General features: G+C 44.4%; 2 protein-coding genes across 2 annotated transcripts in view; one reads left to right on the top strand and one right to left on the bottom strand.

The window, feature by feature from the left end:
* Positions 1-4,130: 4,130 nt before the first annotated feature.
* On the bottom strand, positions 4,131-10,114 carry Mpz (myelin protein zero). The gene is made up of 6 exons (XM_048356901.1): positions 9,991-10,114; positions 6,576-6,742; positions 6,110-6,323; positions 5,739-5,874; positions 5,499-5,559; positions 4,131-5,370 (listed from the first exon to the last, which is right to left on the bottom strand). The coding sequence occupies exons 1-6, from the start codon at positions 10,085-10,087 to the stop codon at positions 5,269-5,271; spliced, it is 777 nt and encodes a 258-aa protein (XP_048212858.1). The 5' UTR covers positions 10,088-10,114; the 3' UTR covers positions 4,131-5,268.
* Positions 10,115-15,193: 5,079 nt separating this feature from the next.
* The window catches only part of Sdhc (succinate dehydrogenase complex subunit C), a 33,889-nt gene continuing 30,109 nt past the window's right edge, over positions 15,194-18,973 (top strand). The window contains exon 1 of the mRNA XM_048356784.1: positions 15,194-15,265. Within this exon, the coding sequence (XP_048212741.1) occupies positions 15,246-15,265 (20 nt within the window). The 5' untranslated portion in view covers positions 15,194-15,245. The remainder of the gene's footprint in view (positions 15,266-18,973) is intronic.

The raw sequence follows: 18,973 nt of genomic DNA, 5'->3' as shown, positions 1-18,973 counted from the left end.
TGATTCTCTAAGTTCATGTTCTCTACAGCACATGAATGACAAAATTAATATCTAAGATTTGCAAAGTGCTATGTGCCAAATCCTGTTTTAAGCACTTGCTCACATATTCTAGCTCTTTTAATTTTTTTTTCCTTGCCAGTCCTGGGGCTTGAACTCTGCCTGAGCACTGTCCCTGGCTTCTTTTTGCTCAAGGCTGGTACTCTATCACTTGAGCCACAGTGCCACTTTTAGCTTTTTCTATATATGTGGTGGTGAGGAACCCAGGGCTTCATGAATATGTGGCAAGCATTCTACCACTAGGCCATATTCCCAGTCCCTAGCTTTTTTAATTCTTAAAACTACTAGTTGTAAGACATAGATATTACTAGTGTTCTTATTTTCCATAAGAAGAACCTGAGGTACAGAGATAGCAAACAACTAAAGCAACTGAGTGGTTGAACCAGGACCAGAATTCATGCAATCTGACTTTAGAATGTGTGCTTTTTATATCACACTGACAAGGGACTGGATAATTGAAGGGCAGCCAGATTGGTTGTCAAGGATGTTCAACCTAGCTTGGAGGACAAACAGCAGAGTTTCCCTAAGCTGAGCTCGGGATCACTTTTCTATTTGGATCCTCATATCCCAAACAGGTAAGATCTAGACACTCTTACATCCTTCCAGGGCAAGACTACATCTGGCCTTCACTATTCCTAACTGCTTTAGTAGATGCTTCCCTGAAATGTAAAAGTGCTTGGATCTCATCCAGTTGCCTTCCCTATAGCTTTAGGGAACATGTGGCCAGGAAATTTGAAGTTAAAAATGGCATGAAGTGAAATGCTTAGAGTAATGGGGCTTAGAACTTGGGAGTTAGGGCTAATATACATGCAGAAAGAAGTGTATGACAGCACAGCGTATGATAGGGAAAGGTGTGGGTATTCTGAAATGAAGCTTATTCCTTTCCTAACTCCTGAGAAAGCCCATGCCTCACTGACTCCTCTGAATCAGTTCTCAACAGGAGGGTGTATTGCCCTCTAGGGGTTGTTTGGGGGAATTTATTGGATATATTTTTGGTTGTTAGACTGTTTTTGGAGATTTCTGGGAGTTAGTGTTCAAGAGTCAAGTATACTAAACAATACTGCAATGACCAAAACAGTGAAAAGAATTGTGCCACATACCACATGATGGATATTAATGTAGTTGAAAAACCTGTTATTAGCTGGGAGCCAGCGGTTCATGCTTGTAATCCTAACTACTCAGGAAGCTGAGATCAGAGGATCATGGTTCAAAGGCAATCTGGATAGGAAAGTCCATGAGACTCCTATGTCCAGTTAACCAGCAAAAGGTTGGAAGTGGAGGTGCTGGGAATATGGCCTAATGATTGTAAAATGCTCGCCTCATATACATGAAGCCTGGGTTCGATTCCTCAGCACCACATATATAGAAAAAGCCAAAGTGGCGCTGTGGCTCAAGTGGCAGAGTGCTAGCCTTGAGCAAAAAGAAGCCAGAGACAGTGCTCAGACCCTGAATTCAAGCCCCAGAACTGGAAAACAAAACAAAACAAAAGGCTAGAAGAGGAGCAGTAGCTCAAGTGGTAGAGCACCAACTTTGAGCAAAAAAAGCTAAAAGATGGGCTGGGAATGTGGCTTAGGGGTAGAAGAAAAAAGCTAGAAGGGATGCTGTGGCTTGAGTGATAGAGTGCTAGCCTTGAGGAAAACAAGCTCAGGGACAGTGCTCAAGCCCCAGGACTGGCAAAAGATAAAAAAGCTAAAAACAGTGATTTCAAGCTGTAGTGTACACACACACACACACACACACACACACACACACACACACACACCTGTTGTTATCTGAAGGAACCCAGAACTCAGCTCCATTTCAAATGGAAATGCAAAGTATTTTTTGCATCATTTAGATTCTGAATTCCCCAGAAATGCTACTAAGGTATAGATTAAAATTATAATTTATTCAGAAATTTACTAAAAATTGTTCACCATTTCAGAAATTCTTGTCAACAATAACAGTGCTGCTCATAGTATTTGAATTGCTTATATCCCTCTCAGCTATATTACATATGAATTCCATTTCAGGATAATAAAAAGGGAAACAGGTCTGATGGAGTACAATAGAACCTATTGCCCTAAACCTTTAGGCAGCCATACATGCAAGAAGTAGTCAGGAAGATTGCTAGTTTAAGGCTAGTCTGGATTATATAGGGAGATCCTGTCTCAAAAAACTGAAAAAAAGGAAAAGAAAGTCATGTCCAGCCATTGCCTGAATATTCAGGAACCCTATTTGTCTTCTGCTGCCAATCCTATTCTATAAAGAGTTTCCTGAGCTTCACTGCTGAGCTATAAATCTTTGCCGAGAGACTGGACACAGGACAGTCAAGAAGCTACTGCAAGATAGTCAGTGAAGGCTCAGCTGAGAGTCAAACTTAGAATAGAAAGGCTGTTTTTTTTTCTCCCTCCCATGCTTGGGATAAAATGCAGAGCCTTAAGCATGTTAGGTAAATGCATAATAGTGAGATCCATCCTCTAACCCCAGCCTAAGGGAAGGCCTTTGTTGGACACAGGGATAGTGCCTAAATTGTGATGATATTGTGATGGTGTCTCAATTATGAGGCAGACAATAATAGACTAACCTACCAGATAGTTAGGACTCACAAAATGTCCCATTCATAGCTGTGCCATTTCTCATAACTTCTAACCAAAGAACTTATTTAGCAGCAAAGAAATACATTGCTAGGCTCATGCTCATGGAATTAAATGATCTCAGTTCATTCCTCAGCTCTTGGTAAGAAGATGCCCATTTAAAACTTGGATTTAAAACTTGGCTTCCTGAAGACTCATAACCGCAGTTGAAAGACAATACCCAGAAAGAATGAGGAGCTATAAGATGCAGTATATGCTTTGAATGAGCGGCCGTTACAGAATGTTGTTTCCCACATAATCAAAATGTATGGATTTGGGAGTGATTCTTTCACTGTTACAACTGATAATCACTCAAAGATTGTGTGTGTGTGTGCTGATACTGAGGCTTGAACTCAGGGACTGAACTCTGTCCCTTAGCTCTTCTGCTCAAGGTTGGCACTCTACTACTTGAACCACACCTCTATGTCTGGCTTTTTAATGATTAAATGCAGATAAGAATCATACAGAATTGCCTTCCTGGGCTGGCTTTGGACCTTGATCCTCAGACCTTAGCCTCTTGAGTAGATAGGACAATAGGGGTGAGGCACAGGTGCCCAGCTTCACTCATAGAATCTTTGTTTTCCATCAGCCAGATCTGCTGGTTTTGAGGACTTAGACCCCAAAGGGAGATTTCTTCCCTTGGAAAACACAAGAATGGTTTCATTGGCTTGGAAAGTGGGACTGCAACCTGGCCATTTGGACTTCTAGGTGCTATTGAACAAAGAGGAATAAAAGAAACTAGTGGCTCAAGTGATTGAGCACCTGCCCAGCAAACATGAGGCTCTGAATCCAAACCCTAGTACTGTCCATTCTTTCCCCCATGAAACTAACTTTGTACAGGGGCAGTAAAGCCAGTAAGATTTATTCTTGGCATGATTATGCTACGAGGAGGGCTGGGCATTGTCCACTGGCTGGTGTGATCAATCCTGAATATCTAGGGGAAACTGGGTTGGTGCTGCACAGTACCAGTGAAGGAAGCTAGTTCTAGAACCCAGGAGATTCTCTGGAGGTGCTACTTAGCACTTCAGTCCCTAATCAAAAAGGGGAAATACTGCAACCAAATAACAGCAGGTAACTCAGACCTTGTGACAGAAATGGAATGCTTGGATCACTTCATCAGCTAAAGAACCTTGGCTGTGCTAGGCTCTAATGGCATCAAGCCATTTAGAATTAAGATCCTTGTAAAGAGGAATTCTGTGTTTTTTCACTAATTTAAAAGCAGAGGCTGACAGTTTAGCATATAGCGCAGCTCATTGAATGGTTGTTGAGTATATGAATGTGTCTGTGAGTCTATTTCAGGGTTTTTCCCTCCTGCTCTACTACAAAAGCCCTACCCCTGAGACCAAGTTCAACAACTGAAGCCAGTTCATAAGAAGGAAGCATGGAAGGCTGAGGATAGGAGAAGAGGTGGGGAGTATCTGGGGAGAACTAGAAAATACAAGATGAGGCAGTGGCTTCTGGAAATGTCAGTGTTTATTAAACATGTAACAACATGTAGAGACTTGAGAAGCAATATACAGAATGTAGAAAAATCCCAAGAATCCCCTGTGGCTGAGAGTGCAGCCTCTTCTTTTTCCCCCTATTTTCTAACTCCCTTCCCTTTCTGCTTGTTAAAGCCATTTCTTAGGATGAATTTGTCCCTCTTTAGCCCCCTGACCTGTGAGAATTCAGTGTCTCTCTCTTTCTCCCTTACTCTCTCTCCATCATTCACTCATTCTCCAAGACCTTGATTCCCAGAACAGTGCTCCAAAGTGGTCAAGGGGCATCAAGCTTTGTAATGAATGAGGTCTGAGGTTCAGGGGCTCCTTTGTTTGGGCTGGCTGGATCTCCATTAAGGACTTAATGGGGGTGGGGACCTGCAAAAGCTACATGACGTCATTGGTCCTCAGTCATGGGAGTAAAGGGCAGAGAGCACCAGAACAGGTAACCAAACCAACAAGCAAAAGAATGGATTAAAAAATAAAAAATAATCAACAACCTAACTAAACCCTGAAAGACAGACTGATCTGGGTGTTAGAGGAGAGGATATAGAGCTAGGCCACCAGATAGAGGGAAGGGAGGGAAGGAAAGATCAAGATCCGGTGGTGGTCAAGCTGAAGGATATAGGATGAGAAAACCAGGTGGCTTGGAGTTGGGGCAGGGGCTTTCAAGGTCCTTTTCTTCTCAGTGCCTGAGGGACAGGCACCAAACACACAGCCCTTGGGAAGGAGTAGGATTAGTCCATGGGCTCCCAGAAAACCAGGGGATGAGATGAGAGAGAGAGTACAATTTTGGAACGAAACTTACATCTCAAAGGAAGGTGAGGGCAGGGCAGGGCTGGGAAGCAAGAGAGGAAAGCACCTAGACGTGGGGGATGAGAGGAGCCTAGGTCCCCCTGCTCTGGCGGGGCCTGGGGGGGTGGCGATCACTTGTCGGAGTCCAGGCCCATCATGTTCTTGAGGGCGTTCTTGAGGCTGGTTCTGCTGGGGGACTTGACAGCAGGCCGAAGCTCCGCGCTCTGCTCATCCTTTCGAAGCTCCATCTCAATGACCACCACCTGAGCGCCTTTAGTGGACTCAGCCCCTGACCCCCGACCCCCTGCCCGGCCCGCTAACCGCTATTTCTTATCTTTGCGAGACTCCCCCAGCCCCTTAGACTTCTTCTCGCTGGCAGCTTTGGTGCTTCTGCTGTGGTCCAGCATGGCATACAGCACTGGCGTCTGGGGGAAGAGGTGCGCACGTCAGCGGCCGGCCTTAGTGGTAGGGGCTGAACTCAGCCCATCCCGCCCCGCACGGCTGCCCGGGTTCTCCTCCCCAGATTTATCCAGGCCTCCAGATCCCCGCTAACCTGACGCCCGCGCTTCGACGAGTCCTTGGAAGACTTGTGCAATTTCCCCTTCTCCATGGCACTGCAGGAAAAGGGGGTGCTGTGGATTTGGCCTCGCCGGAACCCCAGACCAAGCGGGACGCATCTTCCTCCTCTTTCCTTTGGTCCTCCCTTCCCAGAAGTAGTCTCCGCCCACATGGCGGGGGCGGGGGGAGTGGGTGTTCCTGAACTGTGGGAGGCGAGTCAGGCTCCGTGCCTTACCTGAGCCTCCTCTGCAAGGTCGCCTGCCTCCGTAGCCAGCAGTATCGAACCAGGTAAAAGAGCAGCAGCAACAATAGCACCACCCCGAAGACACCTCCGATCACGGAACCCAAAATCACCCCGTACCTAATTGGCACTGGGAGGGAAGGGAAAAGAAGTTGGGGGGAAGGGCAGGGAGTTCTGTTTGTGGTCCCTCGTTCCATTCCTAGCTATCCCTTGCGGTTGGGATGTAGGACTCCTTGCCAAGGCTACTTCATTCCAGAACCTGACCATCATGAGGCCAGGGCTTCCCTTCCTCCAGACTACCAATCCTCCCTGATCCTCACCTGAAACTGCCTCCCAGACTCCCTGTGCTTTGTCCCTTTGCATACCTTTTTCAAAGACATAGAGGGTAACCTGAGAAGTCTTGCCCACTATGTCTGGTGGGTTTTTGACATCGCAAGTGAAGGTGCCGTTGTCGCTGTAATCTAGGTTGTGTATGACAATGGAGCCATCCTTCCAACGAGGGTCTCCTACCCACTGGATGCGCTCTTTGAAAGCCCCCACCTCATCAATATAGGGTTGTCCCTTGGCATAGTGGAAGATCTAGGAAAAATGAAGGGAAGGACTCTAGTGGGAACAGTGCTTTAAGGTAAAGGAGCCTGGTTTGGGGAGGGTAGTGCCATGGGAGGAAGGACAGAATCAGGCTCAGTCCAGGTGCCAAAAGTCACTGCTTACCTTGCCAAAGTTGGGCTTGTGGCTTATAATGCAACTTTACCTCAGCAGGTTTTCTTTTCTTCTTTGAAGCACCCTTTTTTATTATCCAACCCCAAGAGCCCTCCCTCCCAAGGCACTCACTGAAATGGCATCTCGGCCCCCTTCAGGCTGGTAGCGCCAAGTGAAAGAGATGTCATCTGAGACCCATTCACTGGACCAGAAGGAGCAATGCAGTGTCACTCGGGAGCCCACCGCACCATGGACCTCCCTGTCCGTGTAAACCACAATGGCCTGGGTTGGGGACAGCACTGAAAGCACAAAGAAGAAATCAAATAGACATGTGGCCCAGGAAGAAAGCTAGAGGATGTGAGACCAATAGGTAGGCAAAGGCTGAATCACAAGTCAGATGCCATAGCAAAGAAACAGTATGTTTTGAGGCCTGGATTTCTCTGGATTCACCAAATTGGCTAGTATAAATGCTGCATATCTTCAAGCTCTGAACAAGACGTAGAGGAAATAAACCTACCAGTTTTGTGGCTTGAGAAGTGGCAGAAAATAGGTGGTCTACAAGTCTCACTTTCCACTGAGTCAAAGTCTAACTCTTTTGAGACAGGGTTTCACTATGTAGCTCAGGTGGGTCCCAAACACACTTCCTCCTGTGTCATCTTCAGGAGTGCTGGAATTACAGTCATGCACCACCATATCCAGCTACTATCTATCTCTTAAGCTATCCTTTAGATGCAGGGCTTACATTTGGCACAAATTATACATTTAATATTTATTACATTCTCATAAATTATTATTATTATTATTTTTTGGCCAGTCCTGGGGCTTGGACTCAGGGCCTGAGCACTGTCCCTGGCTTCTTCCCGCTCAAGGCTAGCACTCTGCCACTTGAGCCACAGCGCCGCTTCTGGCCGTTTTCTGTATATGTGGTGCTGAGGAATCGAACCTAGGGCCTCGTGTATCCGAGGCAGGCACTCTTGCCACTAGGCTATATCCCCAGCCCCCTCATAAATTATTAAAGCAATATGGTAAAGCTTCTTTGGCATCTACCTCAAATGTTAGCAGTTTCATGTGCATGTTTTCCTTATATATCAAACTCAAACCCAAGATATAACTGTATCTAAATGGATAGTTTTGTAGGTTTTTTCATATATTGCATTATATTCCACTTTTGTAGTTTAAGGATATATGTAGCCTGGGAATATGGCCTAGTGCTAAAGTGCTTGCCTTGCATACATGAAGCCCTGGGTTCGAGTCCTCAGCAACACATATACAGAAAAAGCCCGAAGTGGAGCTGTGGCTCAAGTGGTGGAATGCTAGCCTTGAGCAAAAAGAAGTCAGGGACAGTGCTTAGGCCCTGAGTTCAAGCCCCAGGACTGGGGAAAAAAAGAATATATGTATCTGGGTGAGAATTGTGGACATCAATCACTACATACATATACGTGTGTGTGTGTGTGTGTGTGTGTGTGTGTAGTGTAAGCACCCATACTGGGGCTTGAAATACAAGCCTTAAGCTCTCTCTTGGCCTTTTAAAAATTATATTTTTATTATCTGTAAGTATTTGTGCAAAGGAGTATCATCCAACGAAATAGAATGCATTTTGATCATTGTCACCCTTTTTTACCATTCTCCTCCATCTCTCCCAACCCCTCCCTTCAATTTTCCTAGTTTTATAGAATATACATTGAATGTTATGACTGCATTTTCCCCACCTTGCTTGGCTTTTTTGATCATGGTTGTTGCTCTAACACTTGAGCCATACTTCCAGTTCCAGATTTTCTAATTTATTTATTTAGTTAGTTTTTGTCAGCTGTGGGGCTTGAACTCAGGCTGGGCACTGTCTCTTATCTTTTTTTTTTTTTTGGCCAGTCCTGGGCCTTGGACTCAGGGCCTGAGCACTGTCCCTGGCTTCTTCCCGCTCAAGGCTAGCACTCTGCCACTTGAGCCACAGTGCCGCTTCTGGCCGTTTTCTGTATATGTGGTGCTGGGGAATCGAACCTAGGGCCTCGTGTATCCGAGGCAGGCACTCTTGCCACTAGGCTATATCCCCAGCCCTGTCTCTTATCTTTTAACTCAAAGTTAGCACTCTACCACTTTGAGCCATAGCACCACTTCTGGTTTTGTGGTGGTTAATTGGACTTTTCTGCCTGAGCTGGCTTTGAACTGCAGTCCTCAGATCTCAACCTCCTGAGTAGCTAGGATTACAGATATGAGCCACTGGGGTCTGGCCTGGATTTTTCTTCTGGCTAATTGGAGACGAAACTCATTGATTTGACTTCCCAAGCTGACTCTGTACCTTGATTCTCAGATCTCAGCCCCTTGAGTAGTTAGAATTACAGGTGTGAGCCACTGGTGCCCAGTCAACAATCCTATTTTTAACAGCTGTGTATGCTGTATTTTACAAGATAGCAAACTGAAATTTCTTGCAAAAAATAATTAAGATGAAGAAAGTTATTCTCTGGCACAACTGTCCTCACTGCTGAATTCCTGGTTGCCATACTACTTGGCTTGCTCTTGACCTAGGGAGCCAGAGAGGAAAGGACCTTACATCTCTCTCAGAGAAAGCTGATGGAGAGCAAGACCCTAAAGGTAGATCTCAGATGTCAGTGCATATGAACCTCTGTGGTTCAACCATTCACACTCCAGCTAGCCATTCTGGTCCAGTGGCACCCCCAAGACCCACCCACACAGGGAAGGCCATTCCAGGGAGACTATGTGTGTGGGATGGTCCTGCATCGGGGTAACTGTAGATTCTTTTGTTCTACAGGAGACAAAGTCCTATTGTCTAACCAATGTTGGGGGTTCATGTCATCCCCCACCCTTACTTTCATTGTAGTGAATCTCCCACCTTAGCATATTAGCAATATTATTTACTTACTCCTGGAACTTTCACCTTAGACAATTCTTAGACAATTCTTAGACAATTCTTGGGAATCACCAATATAACAAGAGAGGTTATTCATTGGATCTAACTTCTACTCTTTCTGTTATAATATCAACCATTGCCCTTCTCAGCTCTGCTCAATGGCCCTAAGAGAAGGATAGAAATCGCCTCCTCCCCTTATACTTCAGATTTTCTTCTCTTCATTTCCTTTGATATGACTTTTCCAACTCAATACATTTAACATATTTTCTTATGATAACAGAATAGTCTAGCATAGCACAGGATGAGTCTAAGTTCTTGGATATCCCATGTACTACTATGGGTAAAGTGGGGATCGGAACCCACTATTTGACCCTGCTGCTTCCCACACACACTTTAACATTGTTTCCTACCAGGCCCTCAGCATGGCTTTAGGAACATATGACTAGTTTTAACCTGAGTATAGCCATGCCCACTCACAAAAGCTATTCATGATCTCTTTTACCATCTCCCTTCCAGGAATTCCTTCCCTGACCCACACTCAAAGATTTCCTCCCCTTTAAATATAATGTTATCTTCCCACTCTTGCTTGCTGGCTCTTTGCAGTGAGGAGCAATGAAGGCAATGAGAAGGCATTGAAAGACCACCCGAGTGGCAGGGCTCCCAGACTGTAGGGGTTCCACTTACCCAAAGAAGAGAAGAGTAGTACAGCCAGGATAGGGCTGGGGCTGGAGGAGGGAGCCCCAGGAGCCATAGCTGGGGAAGGGGCTAGGGCCTGGAGCATCTGCGGGGTGGAGAAAGTGGGGGACAAGGAACTGAGCGGGGGATTCCTGGAACCTGCTTAAAATCCCCTGGGACTTCAGCTGGAGGGGGCTGTCCTGGGCCAGTAACCAATTGCAGTCTGGCATGTGCAGTTGGGAGGTGGTGGGGAGGGAGGCAGAGTGTGGGGAGCAGAAGGGGCATTGTACAGTCTGGGTAGGGTGGTGGTGGGGACACATACCACCCCATACACAGAGGGCTTTGTGTCTATTGGCCTCCCCCTGCCCCAGGCTGGAATGTTGGGGGGGGGGTGGTAAGGGACAGGGACAGAAAAAGGGACACACACTTCTCCAAGAGAAGATAGGAAGGGAAACCTAAATACAAAGTCCACGAAAAGGGATTCCTCAGCTCCCTTGCCTGAAAGTGGCTTCCTGAGAGCCCTAGGAGTTAGAGGCAGGTTCTCCTCCAAGAACTCCCCAAATAGGGTATTTTTTGTTATCTTGATCACATAGGCTACATTACAGACTTCTTGAGAAAACCTGGTGCTTTGGGACTCTTTTTTCCATTCCCTTCATCCTAAGAGTATCTTTCAGATAGAAGCCTAGCTCTACTGGAAAATTTCCAGCAAAGAAGTATCAGACCTTTCACTCTGTTAGAAACTCCATCGGGGTCTCATGCTGCCATTTAAATACATTTCAGTTTAGAGCAATGCAACAAAATTTCACTGCATCCCAACTATATGTAAAGTATGGGAATGTAGGGAATAGAAAGAAGAATCAAAATTAATTTCCCTTACAAGTTCAAAATCTAGTTTAAGGAGGCAGTAAACAAACCCATCAATATCCAGCTATAGTGAACTACTTGCTTAGCTACTAAGCTAAATGCCAGGGAAACCACAGAGGGCATATAAGTCACAATATCAGGAAAGTTATGTGATTAAAAACAAAAATAAACTTCATTTAATAAATGAAGCTCAGGGGCTGGGGATATAGCCTAGTGGCAAGAGTGCCTGCCTCGGATACACGAGGCCCTAGGTTCGATTCCCCAGCACCACATATACAGAAAACGGCCAGAAGCGGCGCTGTGGCTCAAGTGGCAGAGTGCTAGCCTTGAGCGGGAAGAAGCCAGGGACAGTGCTCAGGCCCTGAGTCCAAGGCCCAGGACTGGCCAAAAAAAAAATAAATAAATAAAAATAAATGAAGCTCAGGGGAAGTGGCAGTCAGGCATGGGAAGCAATGTTAGATATTGCCCATCCTTAAAGAATAAGTGCTACTTTGAAAAGAGGAATGGGTAGAGAAGGTAACAGACAAAATGGTACAAGTAAGAACAAAGAGGTGAGCTGGGTGTCAGTGACTTACTCTTGTAATCCTACCTAAGGAGGCTGAGATCTAAGGAACCAGGCTCAAAGCTAGCCCAGGCAGGAAAGTCTCTGAGACTCTTATCTCCAATTAATGACCCAAAAGCTACGGGACAGGGCCCAGATCCTGCATTCAAGTACTGGGACACACAGAATTAAAAGGGCAGGTTTAGGCGCTGGGAACATGGTTTAGCAGTAGGGTGTTTGCCTAGCATGCATTAAGCTCTAGGTTTGATTCCTTAGCACCACACAAATAGAAAAGCCAGAAGTGGTACTGTGGCTCAAGAGGTAGAGTGCTAGCCTTGAGCACAAAGAAGCCAGGGACAGTGCTCAGGCCCTGAGTCCAAGCCTCCGGATTGGCAAAAAAAAAAAAAGAAAAAAAAAAGAAAAGGAAAGCGGGGGGCAGGTTTAATTTGCTACATCATAATTATCTTCTGAAGATTTGGGGGTGGAGTTAGAGATGGGAAGTCTGTATGAATAGAGCTGGGTTTTAAGACAAATATGGGGGGAGGAGGAAATGAGGGAGGAGGTAACAAACAGTACAAGAAATGTACCCAAGGCCTAACATTGAAACTGTAACCTCTCTGTACATCACTTTGACAATAAATAAGAAAAAAAAGAAGAAAACAAAATTTAATCCTTGGGGCTGGGGATATGGCCTAGTGGCAAGAGCGCTTGCCTCGTTTACATGAGGCCCTGGGTTCAGTTCCCCAGCACCACAAATACAGAAAATGGCCAGAAGTGGCGCTGTGGCTCAAGCGGCAGAGTGCTAGCCTTGAGCAAAAAGAAGCCAGGAACAGTGCTCAGGCCCTGAGTCCAAGCCCCAGCACTGGCCAAAAAAAAAAAAAAAAAAAAAAAATTAATTAATCCTTAAAATCAGAAAAAAAAGACAAATCTGGCTAACAAGTCTTTCAGACAGAGCTCTCCTGATTATGACTTCCTTTGCTCCCCTCCTTAAGATCATACAAAATGATTTTGCTTTTTCATTAAATTTACCTCACTCTTATTTGAAATTGTTTTCCTTTTGTCTTCCCCTTCCTTTCTCTCATCTGGAATCTTGGCAAGACTCTGTTTCTTCCCGCTTACATTTTTCTTCCCGCTTACTTTTTTTTTTCCTGGGGGCTTGAATGCAGGGCCTGGGCTCCATCTCTGAGTTTTTTGTTCAAGGCTAGTACCACTTGTACCAAAGCTCCACTTCCAGCTTTTTGGTGGTTAAGTGGAGATATGAGTCCCATTGACTTTTCCTGCCTAGGCTATCTTTGGACTGCAATCTTCAGCTCTCAGCCTAGTGAGTAGCTAGGATTACAGGCGTGAATCACTGGCACCTGCTTCTGCTTACTTTTAAGATAAGCTATGATGATTAGAGGTTTGACTTACTATTTGGCATGAATTTCAATATGATTAATTTCCATCAATTACAACCTGTAGAGTTTGACTGGGGAGGTCAAGCTGTTTCTGTTTATGAGACATTATGGCTCATTGGTGTAAAGGCACACAGTCAATCAGTACTTTCATTGCATTTCAGATTGAAGTTCTAGTGGATTTGATCATTAGTACTATGTTTTTGTTATGGAGTTCTACTTATGGGGCTTGATCATAAACTGTACAAACAAAATTTTCATAAACAATTGTTTCTAAAGATATTGTAGCGAATGTTCCCAACCTCCTCAAAATGGCTGTGATTTTTTTTCCCTATTTATATATCTTTTTATTTATACCCTTTCCTGGGTTTGATAGTTTCTTTGCTTAATTTTTTTCTTGATTCTGTTAAGGCTATTAAGTTTCATGAGAATAATATATACACTTAGATCTTTGGCTACCCTATGTAAAGCTCCAGTAAGCCCCACCCTCCATCTCTCTTTCCTGGTCCAGGGGCTTGAATTCTGGGCCTGGGCACTATCCCTGAGCTTCTTTTGCTCAAGGTTGCACTCTGCCATTTGAGCAACAGCTTTAGTTCTGCCTTTTTCTGTGATTAACTGGAGATAAGTCTCACGGACTTTCCTGCTCTGGATGGCTTTGAACTGTATCCTCAGAACTCAGCCTCCTGAGTAACTAGAATTACAGGTATGAGCCACTGTCATCCTGCTTGCTGCTTGACTTCTATTTTTGAGCCAGGATCTTGCTGTGTAGCCTAATCTAGCTACTAAATCCTCCTGTTTCTGCTTTTCAGTGCTATGATCACAGGCTTGCCCACCACTCAGCTGAAACTTAGGTATTCATCATTCAAAGTGTTGAAGCAGTCTTAAAGATCCAGAAATGCTGTGAAGGGATTCCTGCAATGAATAGAAGGTTGAATTAGGGAGCCTCTAGGATCTCTTCCAATCCTTAAGTTTATGAAGGTAATTCTGTTGCCAAGCATTAATAGAAATGCAAAATAGCATTATTCACTTGATACAGTAATAAGCAAATCTGTGCTATTTAAATCCTGAAAGGAACAATGAGATAGGGCTAAATATAAATGAGATCTAAATATGAATACAGCCAAACATATTTTATTGTAGAATCATTAAATTGCTCTGGGCTGCCTCATTTACCCCTCCCTTCTTTAACTTTGTCTCCCCCATGGGTCAGGAACTTCTGCATTCTAGTTCCTTTCTCACTTGCTCATTTTCTCTCTTCAGTCTCACAAGCTTTGAATCTTATACTTAAACTTTTCAAAGCTGCTAATTGATATACAGTGTATAAATCAAGGCGGTTCTCCTCCATACCCGGGTTCTTGTGGTTGTGGGTGTCACCCACACAGAGCTGAAACAAGGGAGCCTTGTCTTTGGCTAGTGGGAGTTCAGCAGTTCTAGCCCAGGAATTGGGAGACCTGAGATGGTTAGAGGCTCCCAGACCTTGAAAATGGTGGTGTGAGGTCCTTCTGCAGTCCCATCCTCACTCCTAAAGTTGGGTTTCAAATGTGGCGTCACAAGGCACAGGTGATTCCCACCTGTAATTCTAGCAGCTCAGGAGGCTGAGATCTGACTATCACGTTTCGAAGCCAGCCTGGGCAAGAAAGTCCATGAAATTCTTATTTTCAATTAACCACCAAAAAAAGACAGAAGAGGGGCTGTGGCTCAAGTGGTAGCCCAATAGCCTTGAGCACAGGGTCCCGAGTTCAAACCTTAGAATGGACAAACATACACACAAAATGGGTTATCACCTCTGGCTGAAGCTTCACCTTAGAACCAGAGGAAATCTAGTTATCCTTTTCCTTGGGTGTCTCAGCCAGCCAAGCTTGACCCTTTTTAGGTGGACCTGGGAAGGGGAATGAAACTGTGGGAAGCCCTCCATGAAAAATCTTGGCAACTTAATCACAGGGTAGAGCTGCATGGGAAACATGGATTGCATTCTTTTTTTTTGTTTTTTTTCCATTGGCCAGTCCTGGGTCTTGAACTCAGGGCCTGGGCACTGTGTCTGAGCTTCTTTTGCTTAAGGCTAGCACTCTACCACTTGAGCCACAGCATCACCTCCCGCTTTTTTCTGTTTATGTGGTAACTGAGGGATCCAACCCAGGGCTTTATACATTGCTAGGCAAGCACTCTATCAATAAGCTCCAGACTGCAAATTGTTAAGCCAGCGGTATTCCTACCCAAATTCTGACAAATATGTGTGAAAGTCAGCGGTGAAAGAGGGGGAGGTGAGACCCACGGAGGAGGGAAAAAAAACAACAACACACACACACACAAAAACCCATCAACCAAAACCACAGAGCCGCGCGGGACCCGAGTTGTTTTTAAGGAGCGCGTGTGGTCACGTGACAGTCCCTCCCCTTCCTCTCCGCCGCTGCCGCCTGGAGGTTGGGTGGGAGCTTTCGTCACTTCCGTCCAGGCCGGAATCCAAGATGGCTGCGCTCTTGCTGAGGTGACTTTAGCTCGGGGCTGGGACGCCGTGCCTGTGACCCTTGGGACAGCTGAACTGTCCCCCTCACGTCTTGTTAGCCGCGGCTTACTCTGTGCACGGTCTAGGAGAGGACCCTGGGTGTGGGGGGGCACTCGCGCTGGAGTCTGGAGACACCCCCCCCCTCGCCCTTCTCTCCATCCCTCCCCACCCCCCCAGCGGTTGCTATGAGACTCGGCAGGGCTGCGAGGGCCTTAACTCCGTACCGTACGTTGGGAGGAGTGGCGAGTCACCACTCTCCCTTTCTACTCCCCTTCCCTTCTAATGCTTCGCCCCGAAATTGCTTTTTCTCTCTCTCGCCCTTTTATTTTGGCCCCACAGCCGAGTCCCTAAAAATAATTCTTCGAGGTCAGCTGACCTTGGCTTCTACAATTCCGAGATCTGACTTAGGGGTTGGGCCCGAGTAGAGAGAGGGCTGTTCTTTTGCCTTCTAACGTTTATAAGTACTGCTGGCCCACGGGCAGAGATTGAGGACTGTCGAGGTTCCTAACGCTGCTTTCTTCTTTCTGCTGTGCTGGGATTTGAACCGAGGGCTTGGTGCTGGACCTATTACTTGAGACACGCCCCATCCCTCCAACACAGTGTTGTAGTAGATCTATTTTTGGAAACTATTTGTTACGGAAAGTTAGCTCTGTTAACTGTTGAAATTTCAGTGATTGTGACTGCCCCAAGTTCCTTAAGGCCTATAGACCCCTACCTAGCCAGTGGCTAGCAGTAGCACCCGGATTAGCCTCTGCTGCCCCCTTGGGGCTTCATTTTTGAGTTTATTTTTCTACTTCCAGGTCTTGGGTAATGGAGTAGATGTTCCAACATTTGTGTAAAAGGTCAATTCACTGTCTAGAGAAGCAGCCTATTTACAGTTTTCTTTTTTTGTGGATATTGTTGGTAATGGGGCTTGAACTCAGGGCCTTGGCGCTGTCGTTGAGCTCTTTTGTTCAAGGTTAGAGCTTTACCACTTTGAGGCACAGCTCCAGAAAAGCTTTCTGTCTTTTTCATTGATTAACTGGAAATAACAGTCTTATAGACTTTCCTTCCCAGGCTGGCTTCTAACTGTGATCCCCAGATCTCAGCCTCTTGAGTAGCTAGGATTACAGGTGTGAGTCCACAGCGCCCACCTGCACTTCTATTCAGAACTGTCTAGCTCTCCTGTAGTTCACTGCCCTTCTAGTCCTAGGGATTAGTGCCTTTAGATTCTTCGGGTACAAATCCCAGCATAGTTTTTCTTCTCTCTCTCTCTTTTGCCAGTATTGGAGATTGAATTCATATTTGTTGATATGATATTGATTGATAATAAGATAATTGACCTATTTTAAACATGTCTTTAGTATTCAGGAAGCTTGTATTTTTATTCTAATATTTAGCCCCCACCCCACCCTTTTTTTTTTTTTTTGCCAGTCCTGGGCTTGAACTCTGGGCCTGAGCACTGTCCCTGGGCTTCTTTTGCTCAAAGCTAGCACTCTACCACTTGAGCCATAGTACCACTTCTGGATTTTTCTCTTTATGTGGTACTGAGGAACTGAACCCAGGTCTTCATGCATGCTAGGCATCCACTTTACTACTAACCCACATTCCCAGCCTGATGTTTACTTTTATTTCGGTCATTTTATATATTATATAAATTTCTTTTGGGGGCTGTTTAAGCAGTATTGAAGTTATCTTCACCCCCCCCCCCAATATTTTTAGCCAGATGTCAGTGGCTCACATCTGTAGTCCTAGTTACTCAGGAGGCTGAGATCTGAGGATCACAGTTAGAAGCCAGCCTGGGCAGGAAAATCCATGAGCCTCTTATCTCCAAATATTACTTGGAGAAAAAATCCGAAAGTGGTGCTGTGGCTCAAGTGGTAGAGCACTAGCCTTGAGCATAAAGAGGCTTAGGGACAGGAGCTCAAGCCCTGGCAAAAAAATAAATAAATAAAAATCATTTTTTATGTGTGTGCTAATACTGGGGCTTGAACTCAGGGCCTGGAGCTCTTAGCATTTTCCCTTACAGATCGCTTTCCACACCTCCAGTCTGACATTTTTGCTGGTTAATTGAAGATGGAATATCTTTTCTGCCATAGCTGGCTTAATCTTCAGATATAAGAAGATAGGCCTGAACCCTGGAAAACCTTTGTGTTTTTCTTTGTGCTGTACCAGATTTTGAACTCAGGTCCTTGTACTCCATCTATTACTTGAGCCATATCCCAGCTCCCCAGTACAGGTTTGTGCTACCCTTATTTTTGGAAAGTATTTGTTATGGAAAGTTTGCTTCATTGCTGTTTAGATTTCAATTCCCGATTTCCCCAAATGCCTTCTCATTTCTCTTTCCGTTTCAGTCATACAGTATAAAAATAGACTTTGTTTAGTTTTTCTTTTTGACAGAATGATTCTTCTTGGAGTTGAGATCAGAGTTAAATTAATTCTTCATTTTCTTCTTGCCTTCTCTCTTTTTATGTATCTTTTCTCAAAGACAGGCCAAGGGAAGTCTTTCTAGAGAGGTTTCCTTTATTCCAGATGATTTGATTAGTTTGAATGCTTTTGAATTTGCATGTCATATTTCGGTACATGTTAGGGGCATTTGGATGAGTTGACATTTATCTTCAAATGATTGGTTCTAAACTAAAAACTGAGGATTTTTTAAAATGTCATTTCCTTTTTTTAATGTTTTAAATTTTAAGGCAAGTTTCCCTATTTACCCCAGACTGGCCTTGAGCTCATTAAATTATCTAAGACTGACCTTGAATTTACTGTCCTCTTGCCTCATCTTGAGTACTGAGATTATAATGTATCACCCTGCCCAGCTCATTTCCTATATGTTTTTTTTTAATGCAGTTCTTCTGATTATTAATATGCTAGATGGATTGGTCTTGTGTTGAAAACGATAAAGCTGAAGTTCAGTGACTCAAGTTAGAACTCAAATAGATCTAAAACTCTAGCATTTACACTTGTTACTGCCTAATTAAGGCATTTTTGAAACATGATATATGAAACATGAAAAATGATAAATGATTACATTTTGAAGAAACATGTTTAATGAACAGGGAAAGGGACAACACTAGAATTATAGATTTCTACTTCATAAAAAATAAAACAAACTATTATTTTCTAGCTATAACATTTTAAAGCTTTATTCCTATGTAGAAAATGAGCTTTTTTGTTTTCATTGCCGGTTGTACATGAAAGACCAGTATAGATAATTACTTTTGTCATGTTTAAAATGAGCTTATGGAGTTTGGTATAATTCATTTCTGTAACGGCCTTGTGAAAGCTTACATTGGTATTTGGGGAACAATAGCACTAGACAGGGCACGCCATAGATTCCAACCCACATCTGCAAACTCTTACTGGGTAGCCGAGTAACAGGGCCTAGCCTGGTGTAAGGAATGTGTGCCCTGCAACTTCAGAGACAATTCAGTTGATTTAAAGAGATTTGTTCCCACTTCTTTCTGAGAGCCTTGGTTATACAATGTGTGTATTCACCTCATGCCTCCAAAGCTAGGGAGAGGGAAGAATTGAAGAAGGAAATGCTGGTAGATTTTTCTCTTGAAATAATAGTCCCTTCCAATGTATTGCTGTAAAACATAGGGCTCTTGAAATGTTTGTGCTTCTAATATCAGTGGTATGAGGGACATCAGGAACTCTTTAGAAGATTGTTGGATCTTAAAGAGATCTTTATATCCTCATATGCCTTGC

Source organism: Perognathus longimembris, chromosome 11 (genome assembly GCF_023159225.1).
Source record: "Perognathus longimembris pacificus isolate PPM17 chromosome 11, ASM2315922v1, whole genome shotgun sequence".
Classification (NCBI taxonomy): Eukaryota; Metazoa; Chordata; class Mammalia; order Rodentia; family Heteromyidae; genus Perognathus; species Perognathus longimembris.
This window is presented reverse-complemented; position numbering and strand designations above follow the sequence as displayed.